Below are 15,528 nucleotides of genomic sequence, written 5' to 3'. Positions count from 1 at the left end.
ATCACAGACCAAGAAAAACTACCCCTCCTCCATTTGAGGAAAACATACCCACCTTACGGTGTCTTCCAGGTTTATTGTCATTCATCATAGGGCTATTTCGATCTGATCACTAAAAGTGATGATGCATGGTCAGGCATAATCATTAACTGATCTCCATTCACATTCCCTATGTGGTATGTGATTTGCAGCATGCCTTGGATGAAAGTCCATGGCTCGAGGTGCCCTGTGAAACACAGTTCTGAACAGAAGTAACTGTCTCTCCACGCCCTGGGACCAGCACAACAAGAGATCTGAGCCCCTGCAGTTTGCCCCTGGGCAGACTCAGGGTGATGCAGCGAGGTAGAGCCTGAGCACCCACCTTCCCGACTCTACGGTCCATTAAGTAAAGATTTAAACCATTGCCACAGCCGGACGTGGAGCCTGGAGAGGGAGCATGATGAGACTACCAGGAACAACACCTACAAAGGCAAACTTTTGTGGCACTTTTCACTTCTGCTTGCATTTTCAGTCTGTAGGGAGAACAATACAAGCACACTAATACGCAGTTTTATGTATATTTTTTCCTCGAGCTTGTAGGTAGACACGTTCAGAAGACTAGCAGCAATTTCTTTTCACAAGAACAATTAGAAAAGAAAATGTGCTGCGAAGGCAGGAAAGATCAGGACTTTACCAGTGGAAGAGAATAGATAAATGAGAGAGCTCAGCTCAGGCCCTCATGCAGGGACAGAGCTGACTCTAGGTATTTTCTCTCTCCTGTTGCTTGTGCCTGCACCCTGTTACAGTTCTGCTGGTCACACAGAAAACAACCAACCCACTTAGAGAACGGGCACACAGCAAGCTGTGCCGGCACCCGTAAGAAAAAAATATATACAACAGCAGGAGAAAAAAAAAAAAGTGTAATCTCTGCTCCTAGGGATACCTGCTCTTTGTTACCAGCACTGGCCCCTTGAAAGAGTAGCTCTGTGATACAAAAACAATAAAGCTAATCCACTTGCACTGGTGTTAAAATGAAAAAAAAACCAACTCTGCTGAGGTCAGTGTGTCTGTAACATTTTTATCATGGTGTGAAGAGATCCAAAATAGGGAACACAAAAGACATTATAGCTAGGGTCTTGTACTACACACACCCCTTTCACCTTCGGGAGCCCCTGCTTTCGACAGCACACCCCTCCTGCACGCACATACTCCCAACACACTGGAATTACATGTGTACCTCTGTTAGAGCATGGACAAGAGAATCAGGGCATCAGTGCTCGGGCTGGGAATGAGGGGAGCGCATGGGCTACATGCACTGTGGATGTAGATTTCCTGCTTGAAAACAGTAATTCATCAGCACTTGTCCTGCTTAAGACTTCACTAGCATTCACATACAGACTCTCACTACATTGAGAAAGGTTAAAGTGTTTGCCTTTTATTCAGAAGACTTGTTCTGTTTCCAGTGTTTTTACTTTTCCATGTCCTTCAAACCAAAGAGCCCCTAGTTCCATAACAGCACCATCAGTCTACCACAAAAAAGCAAACAAATCAAAACCAAAAGAGTTCCATGATGTGATATAGCATAAAGAAACAAATACAGCTAATACATTAGAGACAAACATTTACATAAAGTTATGTATGTTGCTATAAAAGTGGCAGTATGCAATCAAAAGATTGGTATAATTACCAGATCTGCTAGATGTTTAAAGCAAGTCTACTCAGGCTGTATCTACATTCTCATGCTGGTTTTAGGCATGACTTTGCACTCAGGAGCTGCTACCTCAATTATCCACACTACACGACGCTGGGTTTTCAAAAAGCTTCCCCTACGACCAGCAGTGTGTGCGCAAATGTCTCAAGCTACCTGTCCACACTGAAGCAGCGCTTGCAAAGCTGTAAAGATGTAGCCTATCGCTGTCTCCTCCCTATGGATGTGGTATTACAGGGTTCATCTGCATATGCCTGGTTAAGAAACAAAAAACACACTCAGTTGTGTACTATAACACCTTAAGTAACATGGAATCTTAGATTTTAGAAAAATATTTTAATTGTCAGTTCACAAATAAAAACTATCACTATTACAAAACATCTTGTAACACTAGAATATCTAGCTTGGAAAGAATTTTGTTCTTATTGCTCTTGCGTGTAGTTTTCAAAGGTATTAGTAGATTTCCCACTTGTCATGGTCAGCTTGTAAGAATACTCATAGGAAGATACACTTTCCTATTTAATCCTCACACAATTTTCACATGTTTAGGCTGCCCTTTTTTCAGACACATGCATAATTGACATCTGACACTATGCATCAAAGTCTCGCCCAACCTAAATTGTTTCATATAACAAATTTTGTTTGCAGCCTTTAAACAAAGAACATTCACTCCAAAAAGAGTGAACACCAGCATTGATACCACCTTAGCTACTTGAAAATCCTATAACTGTGTTCTGACAACTATCAGATATTAACTCATTCATTTCATTTTGCTTGGTTTCTTCCTTATTCTCGTGGTTGGGGTGATGTTTTGGATTTCCAGCTTTTTTAGACCTTCTGAGGAAAAATTTTGTCAGTAAGTAACATAATTCAGCCACATTTAAAAGAATACAAATGCTGGACACAGCAATCATGAAAATAGTGAACACCGTCTTTTCAGTAGGTCGAGAAACAAAGCAGTCTACGGTGTTGGGGCAGGGCCAAGCATTACACTTCATTAAGCGAGGCATTCGGAACCCATCGTACATGAAATAAAACGCATACATGAAGACTGCTTCAAAGACCAGCCTGAAGAAGATGCTGCTAGTGTATGTCCACCACAAGGTGCCCTCAATATGAAACCTCTGTTTTCTGATTTCTTCAATGTCCTTGTATTCGCATTTCTGGTCTCCCTTTCTGAACTGCCTTTTCTTCTCATGCCTCCTGTAAGCTACGTGCATGGCCACCAGCAGCGCAGGTGTGGAAACAAAGATCAGCTGCAGGGCCCAGAGTCTGATGTGAGAGATGGGGAAGAAGTGATCATAGCAAACATTCTTGCACCCAGGCTGAAGCGTGTTGCAGACAAAATCATCTTGTTCGTCTCCCCAAACTCTCTCTGCAGCCACAACCAGGATCATGATACGGAAGATGAACAGGACTGTGAGCCATATCTTCCCGATACTGGTGGAGTGTTTATTTACACCTCCTAAAATGGTATGCAGAGCTCCCCAATCCATTGTCTTGTTTTAACCGTCTGACCTAAGACAAGAAAAATAAACAAAACTAAGATTAATCAAGACAGGAAACAAATATAATCAAGCATGTGGTATAAAAAAAGGCAATATCATATAATTGCAGCATATTCACCGGCTATGGTAACATTTTGCTGATACAGTGGGCTTACCTACAGGCAGTCATAAACAATAATCACACATCAGCAGGTAATATTTCATTACTCGATTACACCCATGGTATCACATTCGTTCAACTTCTAGGTGTATTTGCCAACCGAAAGCAGCTATTGGCCACATTAAGTAGGAAAAGCAGACACGGGAAATTGATGAAAAACAGCTTTAAATTAAAAGCTACAACTTCTGGTAGTTCGGTAACAGTAACAGAGGATTAGAAGATGACATCAGCCAAAAGTAAGGTACGTTACGTTAAAAAAAAAATAAAGTGTTAGACTGCTAGAATTCCTATATAAATTAAGCCAAGTTGGCCCATCCTTAGCTTCGAAGTGTAAACAAAGTTTTCAGGAGTACATTCCAGTAATAAAGAGAGACCTTGAGGAACTGCTGCTGATGCTCTGTACCTTCCATGTGCAGGTCTGGATAATCAGCATTCACAAATTTAAAAAAAGTGACTGTAGCGCTCAGTATTATTAGTTGAAGCAAATTCCACAACAACTTGAGGCAATGAAAGTGAAGTCTTGGTCATTATCCATCTCTAGTTGGATGTTTAAAAAAGTCAGTGCTTAAAGATTCATCCCAAAATTGCATTTCTCTTCATCAACTACAAAGAGAGCCTTGGGTAACTAGACAAAGACTCCTTCATTGTCAATGCCTGGCAGGTGTTTGGATCTGTCCCCCCCTCGTAACACACACTGCATAACTCCTAGAGACATTTCAGAGGCTGGGAGAGTGCTAAAGTCAACATTTGAAGAGTTCAGACAGCCCAGCAGTACCTCAGAGACTTTTCAACAGAAGCATACAGTTTCCAGCAGGTGAGTTTCAAAGTACTATGACTGTAATGGATTAAAGGATTTCACCTTTGTCTCCCACATACCTCCCCAGGAACACCACAATTGTGTGGGTTTGCTCAGTTTCCACAAACGATAGCCTTTCAGAGAGAGCATTCAGAGGCATTTCAGCCCCCCACCCCTCCACTTCAGATAGGTCTGCCAGGACCTCTAAAAGCGCTCACAAATCTCTTTGCTCTGAAATTCTTCATGACGGTTTTTATTCCTCAACTTTGTTAATTCGTTTGTACCTCAGAAGCCATCTTTGTTCAGCTTTTACAGCACAGGGCACCAATAAGCAAAAAATCACATTTTCAAGGTTTCTACAGAAGAGCAGCCACTAGTGCAAAGGTCATCATATCCATCATGGACAGAATTTAAGATTTTCCTAAATCCAAGCTGTATCACATTGCATGAGGAAGAAAATGAAGACATTTCTTTGCAGTTGTTTTCTGTGTCACACTCCCATTCTGAGTAATGTCAAAAACCTTTCTACTTTACAGCAGAATTATATATAATCAATAAGTCACATACAATAATACAGAGCATCAGTCAAAGTACACAACAGCTCAAGGAAAATAAGGATATTTAATTGTTATGTGAATACAAGGTTATTTTTTTTTTTCTTTAGTTACTGGAATGGAAGTATAATCTCCCTTCAACGGTTCCCTCAGATCATGCTGGTTGACTGTGACGGGTTATACTTCAGGAGATAAAAAACAATCAAGACCCAAGACTTTCTTTGGCTTGGGGAGAACCTTTCCTGAGCCTCCTTCAGGATGCAAAACCTATGTGGACTGTTACGTCTGAATCTCTCTGAAGATGGAAGCCCTGGAAGCAGAGTTACCTTCCTACCCTCCTACATTATTTTTCCAAGACGACAGTTTATTTCTTATTAGCATACAGATATAGAGAAAGTCTCTGTAGGTTAACAACCCTACGAGGGCACAGGAAAGACCCTTAACACCAGAGATGCTTACAAAACATACTAGCCAGCTTTTCAAGTATTTGTTTCCACCCCTTTTTTTGCCATCTGATCTTTCATCAATCAGACCAGCCTTTCTTTCAGGATCTGCTTTGGAGATCATTGTATGTTAAAAAGAAGAACAGTTACAACTTTATTAGTGTTTTTATTAGTGTTCTCTGTTACTGTTACACACACATTGCAATTACAGTACTTATAAAATGACACTATAAGTATTATAACTAGAAATACTTATGCACAGCTGAATATAAATCCTGTAGAAGACTGACACCATGTAAATTGTGGTATTACACACATCATTCACCCATCCTTTAATTCCACCAGTCAGTGGTGGAATTGTCAGTCATTCTCAGTGACTGTTCCTTCTCTCTGCCTGTCAGCCATCTCCTTAACAGTGTGAAAGGCTGAGAAGTGGACCCTGTGTATCCCCTCCTGATAAGCCTCATTTCTTACACTTCACCTCTGCTGTACACCAATACTGCTGCCTTTCTGTTACCACAGCTTCGCAAGAATTTGCTTCCACATGCAATCACTCCTTCCTATCTCCCAGGGCAGAAGGGGATTCAAAATACACTAGTGCCTCAGGGTGTAGTTAAAGGGTACCTTGCCTTCAGTGACAAAGTTAGCTCAAGGTGCTTCCCCACCACTGTTTGCTCTTGAAGTCACACTGCAGTTCACCTCCTACAACATTGTGGGGGTGCATTATAAACCAGCAGGCTTGGTCAAAAGTTATTCCCAGTACTAGCAGTACTAGTATGCTCTGTTTTGTTTGGGTTTTTTGTTTGTTTGAGGTTGTTTTTTTGTTTGTTTTGTGTTTTGTTTTTTTTTTTAAACCAAATCCAATTCACCAATCTGCTTTAGAGCTGAGACCCACAAAGCATCTGAAAAGCAATTTGTTTGAAAAACAGGCTGCACATTGCAAAGCATGGGAAAGAAAAACAGTCAGCGTGGAAGAGGGGTTGGCAAAGCTTTACTGCTGAGGAAAATATATCATGAAACTCCACTCTTCAGCTGACTTGCTCCATCTCCTTTGGGAGTATATTGTGCTTGCTAAGCCAAAATATGGTGCTTCAGTAATAGCAAAAGCATGTCTGTACCTGGATCAATGCAGAAAAAGCCATCTCACTTTGGAGAAGCAGCCTTTTGCCCCAAGTCTCCCAGTGAGATTTCATCTCATTCCCTTCCCAAAAATCCCTTTGTCTTTCGTATCTGCCCAAACCCTCCCCCCTACCTTTCCAAATCCTCCAATGATCTCTTCAGCTCCCTGTATTCTTCCTGCTCCTTGCAGATCTAGTCAGCAACCTTTGCCCCTTCTTGCTGTATCCTCACGGCCTCTCAGGCATGTTTTTATGCTGGTGGAAAGTCATGTGACTCCTGGGTCACTCCAGAGATTGATACAGGCACTAATCAGATAGCAGTAAAGTCTCACTATCTTACCCCTGAAGGGTGGCACAGTTAAGATTGTAGGGCCGTATTCAGGTCTGAATTCCATCCAAATACTTTGGCCACAGCGTTTCCTACTAGCTGGCTTTAAACAGCTCTTGTCAATGCAATGTAGAGGATCTAACAAAGGCAATTCAGAGACTGACGAAGTGCCCACCTCTCTCCAATAAACAGAGTGAGCCAAGCAGAATTTAAGTTAACCATGTATGGCTCTCGTGAAGAGCCATATTAAGCCTATTAAGCCATCAGTGCAGATCACTCCAGCTAAACAAGTTTGGGCTATCTGTACTGATGTGATGGCTCATTTACTCACAACTTACTCAAAAGCTAGGATGTTGACTCATGAACGCTGGCTATGTTTCTTCCAGATACTTGCTTTTAAGACCTTTTTACTTGCAAGTAAAATATTAACTGTCTTGCTCACCAAAGGAGAAGGAAGCAGGAAAGCCACTTCCCGTTATAGGGTGGTAACCCTTATATAGAATCATAGAATTGTTGAGGTTGGAAGGGACCTTTAAGATCATCGAGTCCAACCTTTAGCCTACCCTGACAAGAGCCACTTCTAAACCATGTCCCTAAGTGCCCCATCTACCCTTTTTTTAAACACCTCCAGGGATGGTGAATCCACCACCTCCCTGGGCAGCCTATTCCAATGTTTAATAACCCTTTCAGTGAAAAAATGTCTCCTAATATCTAATCTAAACCTCCCCTGACGTAACTTGAACCCGTTTCCCCTTGTCCTATCACTTGTCACCAGGGAGAAGAGGTCAGCCCCCATCTCTCTACAACCTCCTTTCAGGTAGTTGTAGAGGGTGATAAGGTCTCCCCTCAGCCTCCTCTTCTCCAGGCTAAACAACCCCAGCTCCCTCAGTCGTTCTTCATAAGGTTTGTCCTCCAGACCCCTCACCAGCTTTGTAGCCCTTCTCTGGACACGCTCCAACACCTCAATGTCCCTCTTGTAGCGAGGGGCCCAAAACTGAACGCAGTACTCGAGGTGGGGCCTCACCAGTGCCGAGTACAGGGGGATGATCACTTCCCTAGTCCGGCTCACCACACTATTCCTGATACAGGCTAGGATGCTGTTGGCCTTCTTGGCCACCTGGGCACACTGCTGGCTCATATTCAGCCGGCAGTCAACCAACACTCCCAAGTCCTTTTCTGTCGAGCTGCTTTCAAGCCACTCTGCCCCAATCCTGTAGCGCTGCATGGGGTTGTTGTGTCCCAAGTGCAGGACCTGGCATTTGGCCTTGTTGAACCTCATACCATTGGTCTAAGCCCATCGGTCCAGCCTGTCCAGATCCCTCTGCAGAGCCAACCTACCCTCAAGCAGATCAACACGCCCGCCTATTCATAGGGCCAGTCCAGATACTATTTTTATGTGAGCAAGTACAGCTAAATGCCTGCAGAAATAACAGTACATAGACAGTTAAGGACTTACCTGCTTTGCTTGTCTCAGAACCAAGTACAGTACAGTACAAGAATAAGTTAAAGACTCAAGTGAATTTTGGGGGGAAAAAGTAAAGTAGGAATGAAGGACTGGTTATAAAGAAAGAAGCTGGGAAGAACAGAAGATAGCTGAAGTGAATGAGATTGAATAACTGAACATTTAGAACCCATTCTAACATTGGAGTGTATTATCTTTAAGTGTTGAATTTTCCTTAAAAAGTTTGCAACTGGGCATGAAAATAAGCCTTTCCAAGTCTCAGCGTAGATCTCTGTTCTCCTACAAGCTGAACTTTCCGTTCCATTTCAACAAACGGAGGATTACAATAGTATATGGCTGTTACAATAGCAGTTAAAGACAATCATAAAAGATCACCATGCTCCACTGAAGAGTTAGTTATGAGGCAAATGGTTCTATATGATCACAAAGAAGCACATAAGCAGATGGTTTGTTTTGGGTTTGTTTTTTGGGGGGTTGTGTTCGCCTCCCACACACATACTAGTAGGCTAGACAGCAGCAAGAGAATTACAGCTTAACTATATCTGTAGTTCCCCAGCTTCTGGGCAGTGTCGTTTTGAACTCTGCTGCCACAGCTAGACTGCCTTCTACTTAAAAGCTAGCTCCTGTAAGCCTACACCAAACCTCAACCACAGTGCTGTGCATACACCCAGTGAAAATCCCCACAATTCACAACACTGAGGACAATTACCATTGAGCTCCTGTGTTTAAGAGTACAACTAGTTGGCAGATGCTTTTTTTTCTTCCCCTACTCTTTTAAAGACTGTTATACTGGGAAATCATTAGTCAATGGTTAAATCCACAGCTTCAGCAAATGACAACTAGAATACAATGAAGATAAAAACAACAGAAGATACATTCCTTTCACATACACGATATGGTGCTTGCTATTATCAAGCAAAAAAAGTAGCCATTAGCAAGTGTTACTATATTTGCTTATGCCATAGGAACACCTAGGAGTCCCAGTCAAGAAGAGGTCCCACAGTGTGACAACATATGCATAAATTCAGACTAAGATTATACCCTTCTCCCCACAGCTACAAACTTGATACCAATTTACTTATTCTACTGGCATTACACAGAAATGTAGAGGGTGTTCATGATGCCTCCACTCCTATCAGAATTTTAGTGCAGGGTGTACCAAGAGTTAACAGTTTGGTGTGACACTCCACCACTTTCAGCAGTGCCTCCAGATACTGACACAAGATCAGCAGTCTGCCAAGACAAAAGTCACTTTATCCCAACTGGGAATGCATTAACCAAGATAATTTTTAAACACAGAAATCACTGGTCCCGAGTGCCACTCCCCACCCCACAGGCTGGGCACAAAACAACTCAAAATGCCTCAGAGTGGCAGTTCTAATGCAGAACTTTTGCCATAGAAAAGCTTTAGAACATCTAAGCTGCATCAGACCCAAGACCATTACCAAAATTATTTTATGACCCAACTTCATGCAAGAAGTATTACTGTACGTTGAGGTCCAGCATGCATTCAAAGGTGCTGCTAATACAACTTTCCCTTTGGGTCCTGATTTAAGCAGTTATGCTGGGAGCACTGGCTCACATATGGGCTGATAACTAGCATCAAGGTGTCTTAGATCTATACCATATATGCTGTTTCATACCCAGATTTGAAGATCACACAAATGTGGATTTCAGCAGTTTTGTATTGTCACTCTGACAAGCTGGGATCTAGTTTATTGCTAAACAAAACAGCAAGCACTTAATTGCTAGCAAGTAGATTTTGTTATTCCTATTGCTGAGTTAGTTTTGGTGCTGTACCACAAGAACAGTAGCATTGCCAGGACTGAACCAAAGAAGCTTCTAATAAATATTGATTAACGTCTTCCGAGGACAGCATCCTTTTATTTCACCAAGACAGACTGGCATACAGGCTACAGCAATTACTTGCTAACTTTCTCAGACTTCCTACCTAATTTGTCAGCCTGCCCCATGCCTCAGTTTCCCAGACACTAACTGGGGATAACAATATCTCATCATCTCACGGGGCTGTTCTGAAATGCTCCACTACAATTACAGGCTTCACAGACTCTTTGTTATCAGTGGACCAAGACAGATAAGTACCAGTTCAAAGCTGGAAGTACAAAGCTTGAATTCAATCATCGAGGATGTTCTTGCTACCTGAAAAAGAACACAGCTCCCTACATTGCTATAGCTTTAATACATAGTTCAAACTGTAAGAAGATGCAGCTTTGAACTCAGACTTTGGCAAACAAAATGCTTGAATTTCACTCCTATAGGCAGCTTCCACCTATTTAATTTTGCAGCTGTATGTTAAATGCCAAAGAGCATGCAGCTGGAACACTTTGAAATATCACCAACTCTACTTCTTTCCTAAAGAGTTGAATAAAGATCAAAAGAGATGTCTAACAATCACAAAAGCCTGTGCAGTTCTCTCTAGTAGCTCTTAAACTTTGTTCCGAGCACCTATCTCCACATCAGAGTGGAAACTGGAGAACAGAAGAGCCATGACAGAGGTATTACAGTATATCTGATTTGACACAAGAACAGGCAAAGACTAATCAGCAACAGGAAACCTCTGACAGTTGCAGGTCTGAACACTGCAAGCATTGTACTTTTCTTCTACTCAAGTTCATGAAAACAGGAGGCATTCTGTGCTCTAATTAAACCCAGTGTGAAATCCAGATATGGCCCTTAACACAACAGATTAGGACCCAATATGTATGCAGTTAAACGTTAAAAAAATATGCTAGTTAAATATCAACAGCATTAAGGGTTCAGTTCTACCCACAATGACCCTCTTATGACTGCCCCATATCCATGCCCCTACATGAGTTAAATCATTTTCCACGTATGTTTGAAAATACCCATAGCTACTTTACCAGCCTACAGCTGTAAATTGGAGGATTACCATCCTCCAAAACATCTCTGCACAAAATTCCCCCCACTTGTGGAAAACAGAAAATTAGAAGTGCCAGTTACACTTGAAGGTGTAACAAGACAGCACACATCCTATTAGAATTTGGCTCCTGTCAGCCACTTTCCCCTTTAAACCTTTCCTTCAGAATGTGCTATAAATTTCTCACTTTGAAAGAAAGTCAAATTCCTGAGGACTATGTCTTCACTGATCTAAGTGTCCTATTTCCCATATTTTAAAATAAAGTTTTATACACACTGTGCCCTGCTCCCAGTCATGAAAATATCAACTTTTTCATTATGACATTTTTATGGTCTGTTTTTTTTAACCTGTTATTTAATTCTTATTTCCTTCCCCCCAGACTTAAGCAAATACCTACATCCCCTCTGCAAATCTGCCCACTCCCACTTCAAAACTGGAAAGTCACTGTCTCTTTCCCACAAAGACAGAACTTGCACCCTTTTGGAAATGCCAATTAAATTTATAAACACTAAGATTTTATACTGCAATGCAACCTTTCCTTGAGTGTGTATTTTGTTATTACTTTTTCCAAAGGTAAAGACAAAAGCTGCTTTTTCCTTTTTAAAAAAATCTATTACAGGAAGAAACATTTGTATGAGATAAGGAATAGAATTAGTTTTCAACTTTCTTTTATCAACTAATAGGAGATGCGTTTCTCTTGTTACACATTCCTTCTGTTTTGACAGCACATTATCTCTCCTCATACATCATCACTTCAAGTTTTTCCTTACACAAACTGGTGTTTAGCGAGGCAAGAGTCACAGATCTCCTCCTTTCAGATAATTCATCAGTCATCATTAAATAACAATTAAAAGCAGCGAGGAAGAGAACAAGGAAAAACATCAAAAGAAAAAAACAATCATTCCACCCGTGCTCCTGTTTGGTACACTTTCTGGGATCACTGATTTCATTGGAACTATTCATATGAATAACAGAAAGAATCAACTTGTACTCACAGGTACCAACTGAGCTGATGCAACAACTGTTATTAATAACTTGTACTTATATCTCAGAGTGCTGCTGTTTTTCCAGCTACTGAGATAGCCTGCTATACCTTTTTCACTGTACAATCACTTTTTGCACAAATTAAATGAGGTTGCCCGGGTAATCTATTTGGGTTATGCTCCAAGGGATGCAAAGCAGTCAGAGGCCGAAGCTTTAGAAAGTTGAGTGAGCTAGCCCTGTCAGAACAGAATTAATTCCTCCAGAGAAATATTTTAATTCATGGCTCTTTATTGTTCCATCTTTAAGCTCTGTGATATGTAGTCCTTCCACCAACTATGGGACTAACAGTTCTGGGGACTGAAGTCTCCCAGAAACTCTGACACATGCAGTAGGGGTACAACCTCGTGGCTCCGCACCTCTGTGTGCTGGAAATCCTACCTGGAAAATTACATTGCAATGCCTAGTTGACACAAAGCCTCCTTCTTCCAGGCTGAGGCTTGGCCCACCGTTGCCTTGTCCTCTAAGTTAAACCTAACACAACCACATGCACATCCTGCTGCCTTTCCCCTGGGGCTCTTCAAGGTAAGTATCTGGCAAGCAGGGTTTCCAGGAAGAGATACTAGAAACCACGTATAACTTCTTTAACAAAATCAAGGATGAAAATATATTTTATTCTGCTGTCAACTCAAAACACACATGTACATTGTGCTAATCCCATACAGAATCTGGGCCCAAACCCTCGTACCACTTCACACAGGCCACAGCCAATGCAGTCTCATTAGTAACCACAGTCACAAAAACTGGGTTTGAAAGAGCATTCTTAAGACAAAAAGGCCACTTCCTTCTTTCAACCCCTTACCTGTTCTCTTAAGAGTACTTCCAGGCTACATTTGAGAAAACTAATGGAGCACAAGACAAAGAAATTAATTCATCCATTTGGGGGGCGGGTGGGGGAGGAAAAAAAGGGTGTTCTTCAACACAAGAGATTGGAAAAGTAACACCCAACCTGGGAAAGCCCAATGACAGGAAATACACACCACAGGAACGCAGTCAGCTACCGGCTACTGCTGTCAGCTCAGCGCACACCCCTGCCCGTACTCCAACATGTCCCTCGCCTTTTATTTAAGGGTTTGAGTGCTCACACCTAGTGCGATCTTATCCAGGCCTGATACTCAAAAATACGTTTATTTCTGACTCACACCTCGCATTTCCTATTCCCCCTGTAATTCTGAGGAATGTTTCCAGTGTGTGATCAGACGCTCACAGGACCTGTCAGTTTTACTGATGCAAGCTGTTTACCTCCATGCAGCTCTCTTAACATCTGTAGGCGTGTCGCAAATTACCTGTAATTGCGGAAGCCTGTATTTCACTTGGTGTTTTAGCTGGTCGAGTACTTCACATAACGTACTTACAAAGAGCTGTTGGGAGTATATGAATTAAAAAAAAAAAGGGAGGATCGTTAGGGGTTAAATGGATAATTAGCAGCGACAAGAGTGTCCCCAATTAAAAACGCTCGCGGGGTTCAATCACTCCCCCCCTCATACTCAAGCTCGGGAAGCGAAACCCAGAGCTGCGGGGGTAAATCCCGTCTAAGCGGAAGGGGGAGCGCACACCGCGCTCCTCCGCCAGCCCAGCGCGCCTCCACGGGCGGCCCCGCTCCCTCCCCGCGGCGGGCAGAGCTCCCGGCTCCACTGCCGAAGGTCCCCAACCCGCCTTGGGGCGCAACAAGTATGGCAGCAGGGGTACAGGGGCCCGGCCAGCCTCACCACGTCCCCCCACGCACACCGGGCCCTCGACTCACAGAAACGGCCTCCCTCGCTGCCGGCTCACCCGGTCCCGCCGCGCCCCTCACCTCAGCGGTGCCCACAGCCGCGGGGGGAGGTCAGCCCCACCGCTTAGAGTTCCCGGCTGGGGCTCAACGCGGGTCCGGTGGTGCCCGAGAAGCGGCCGGTCCCAGCCTCGCCGCCCCGCCGCTTTAAGGTCCCTCCCCGTTCACCTGCCGCCGCTTTTAACCCGCCCCTCGCCCGCCTCCGGCTCCTCCAGCCGCCCGTGGAGGCGGTGGGGAGGCCGGGGCGGGGCTGGGCGCTAGTCCCCAGCGTCGTGCTCGGGGGAGGGGAAGTATGGAGAGCGGGGGCTTCGATCGGTGAGGGAAAAATGGCCAAAACGAAGGGTGGGATGGCTGAGCTAAGGCTGGGAGAGGGGGCGGGAAGGCTTACGGGCCCCCCGCGGGCGGCAGGATGCGGCTGGGGGGCGGACGCCCCCGGCCGCTTCCCGCCGCCCAGGGGCTGCTTAGGGAAAGGCACACAAAATTAACAGTAGATTTGTCGGGTTTTTGTTTGTTTTTTCCAGAAGCGCATATCTGTTTAAGATAACAGGGTCGTATTTCTATCTTGTTAAATCCAGGTACTTAAAAGGGCCTTGGGACCGAAAGAAACCCCCACCTCACCCAAACAGGCCTTTTCTCCCGGAAATCATTAAGGAATTTCTGGCCAAACGCAGAAGGGAGAGCCAGAAGTTTTCTGGCTTTTTTCAGGTTTGTTTTCGAGTACGATTGAAATGCTGCAGCAGTGCCCGGCGAGCTCGCAGGCTTTCACCAAGCTGCAGATATTTGTCAGTGCAAAGACCTGTTTTGGAAAGTTTTCTGTTTCCAAGGAATACAGTTGCTGAGGAGACAATTTACTTTGGGTTCAAAAATCTGTGCCCGAAACTGAACTTCTCCATGTTGCTCACATGCATATCCAACTAAATAAATGGTCTTGAATCCTCTTAACTAAATGTCCAAAGAAAACATACAGCACAACTGCAACAATAACAGTACATTGGCTCAGGCTTTGGATGAAAAATGCATGTCTTTACACTTGTTTACCAGTATAAGGGCTCAAATAATAAACGATTTCCAGCTAAATTTGTCTGTCCTTTATCTCTACTTCCTAGAATAAAAATAAACCCAGGGAAGCCAAAAGTCAATGCTTTAATTCATCTCATGCTCAGGAGGAAGAGGTAGAACTTTCTAGCACAAGCAACTCTTATACTTGAAGGAGATATTCAGTTGGATATATTGATTTACTCAATCTTATACTTGAAGGACAACAAATTGCCATCAGCTGTGGTTTAAACATTAGCCTCTGTCTCAGTGGTGCTCATCTTTCCTCCACCACCCCTTACCCTTGCACTTAGATCTATGCAACCTGTGTGTTAGGACCATAGGAAAATTCATCTCAGAAGGGACCTGAGGAGGCCTCTTATCCAACCTCCTGGGCAAAGCAGGGTCAGCTCTTATTTCGGACCATTCAATAGTCATGCCCCATCCATGGGGGACCCATCACTTGCTGCAGCTGGAGTCAGTTCACTGTGGCAACGGTAGGACCAGTCCCAAGGTGCACGATGGTACGCTGAGCTAGACAAGCAATAAATACCAGAGGCATGAGTCCTCCTGTATTCGATGACTTCTGTGGGAGTTGTGTGTTCAGATGACGTTTAAGGTTCATGTGTACAGCTTGTGTGAGGAAGGGAGGTGGCTCTGGACCTGGCCACGTGTCTGCACTTTGAAAAAGCCCATCTCCTAATGTAAGAAAAGCTTTGGATGAGACAT

At 43.5% G+C, this 15,528-nt stretch overlaps 1 protein-coding gene across 4 annotated transcripts; it reads right to left on the bottom strand.

Moving 5' to 3' along the window:
• Positions 1-1,390: 1,390 nt before the first annotated feature.
• Positions 1,391-13,928, bottom strand: LOC141736013 (gap junction beta-6 protein). 4 transcript variants are annotated; one of them, XM_074569636.1, is made up of 3 exons: positions 13,789-13,928; positions 13,236-13,354; positions 1,391-3,202 (listed from the first exon to the last, which is right to left on the bottom strand). In XM_074569636.1, the coding sequence occupies exon 3, from the start codon at positions 3,178-3,180 to the stop codon at positions 2,389-2,391; it is 792 nt and encodes a 263-aa protein (XP_074425737.1). In that variant the 5' UTR covers positions 3,181-3,202; positions 13,236-13,354; positions 13,789-13,928; the 3' UTR covers positions 1,391-2,388. The 4 variants fall into 4 exon arrangements, with proteins under 4 accessions (XP_074425737.1, XP_074425728.1, XP_074425719.1 ...); XM_074569627.1 differs by having other exon boundaries at positions 13,280-13,354; XM_074569618.1 differs by having other exon boundaries at positions 13,280-13,354; positions 13,738-13,875.
• Between the last annotated feature and the right edge of the window lie 1,600 nt (positions 13,929-15,528).

Source organism: Larus michahellis, chromosome 1 (genome assembly GCF_964199755.1).
Source record: "Larus michahellis chromosome 1, bLarMic1.1, whole genome shotgun sequence".
In the NCBI taxonomy this organism is placed as follows: domain Eukaryota; kingdom Metazoa; phylum Chordata; class Aves; order Charadriiformes; family Laridae; genus Larus; species Larus michahellis.
This window is presented reverse-complemented; position numbering and strand designations above follow the sequence as displayed.

Bases quoted from the DNA above. Each gene is read 5' to 3' on its own strand.
- LOC141736013 (XM_074569636.1), bottom strand. From the start codon at position 3,180: ATGGATTGGGGAGCTCTGCATACCATTTTAGGAGGTGTAAATAAACAC.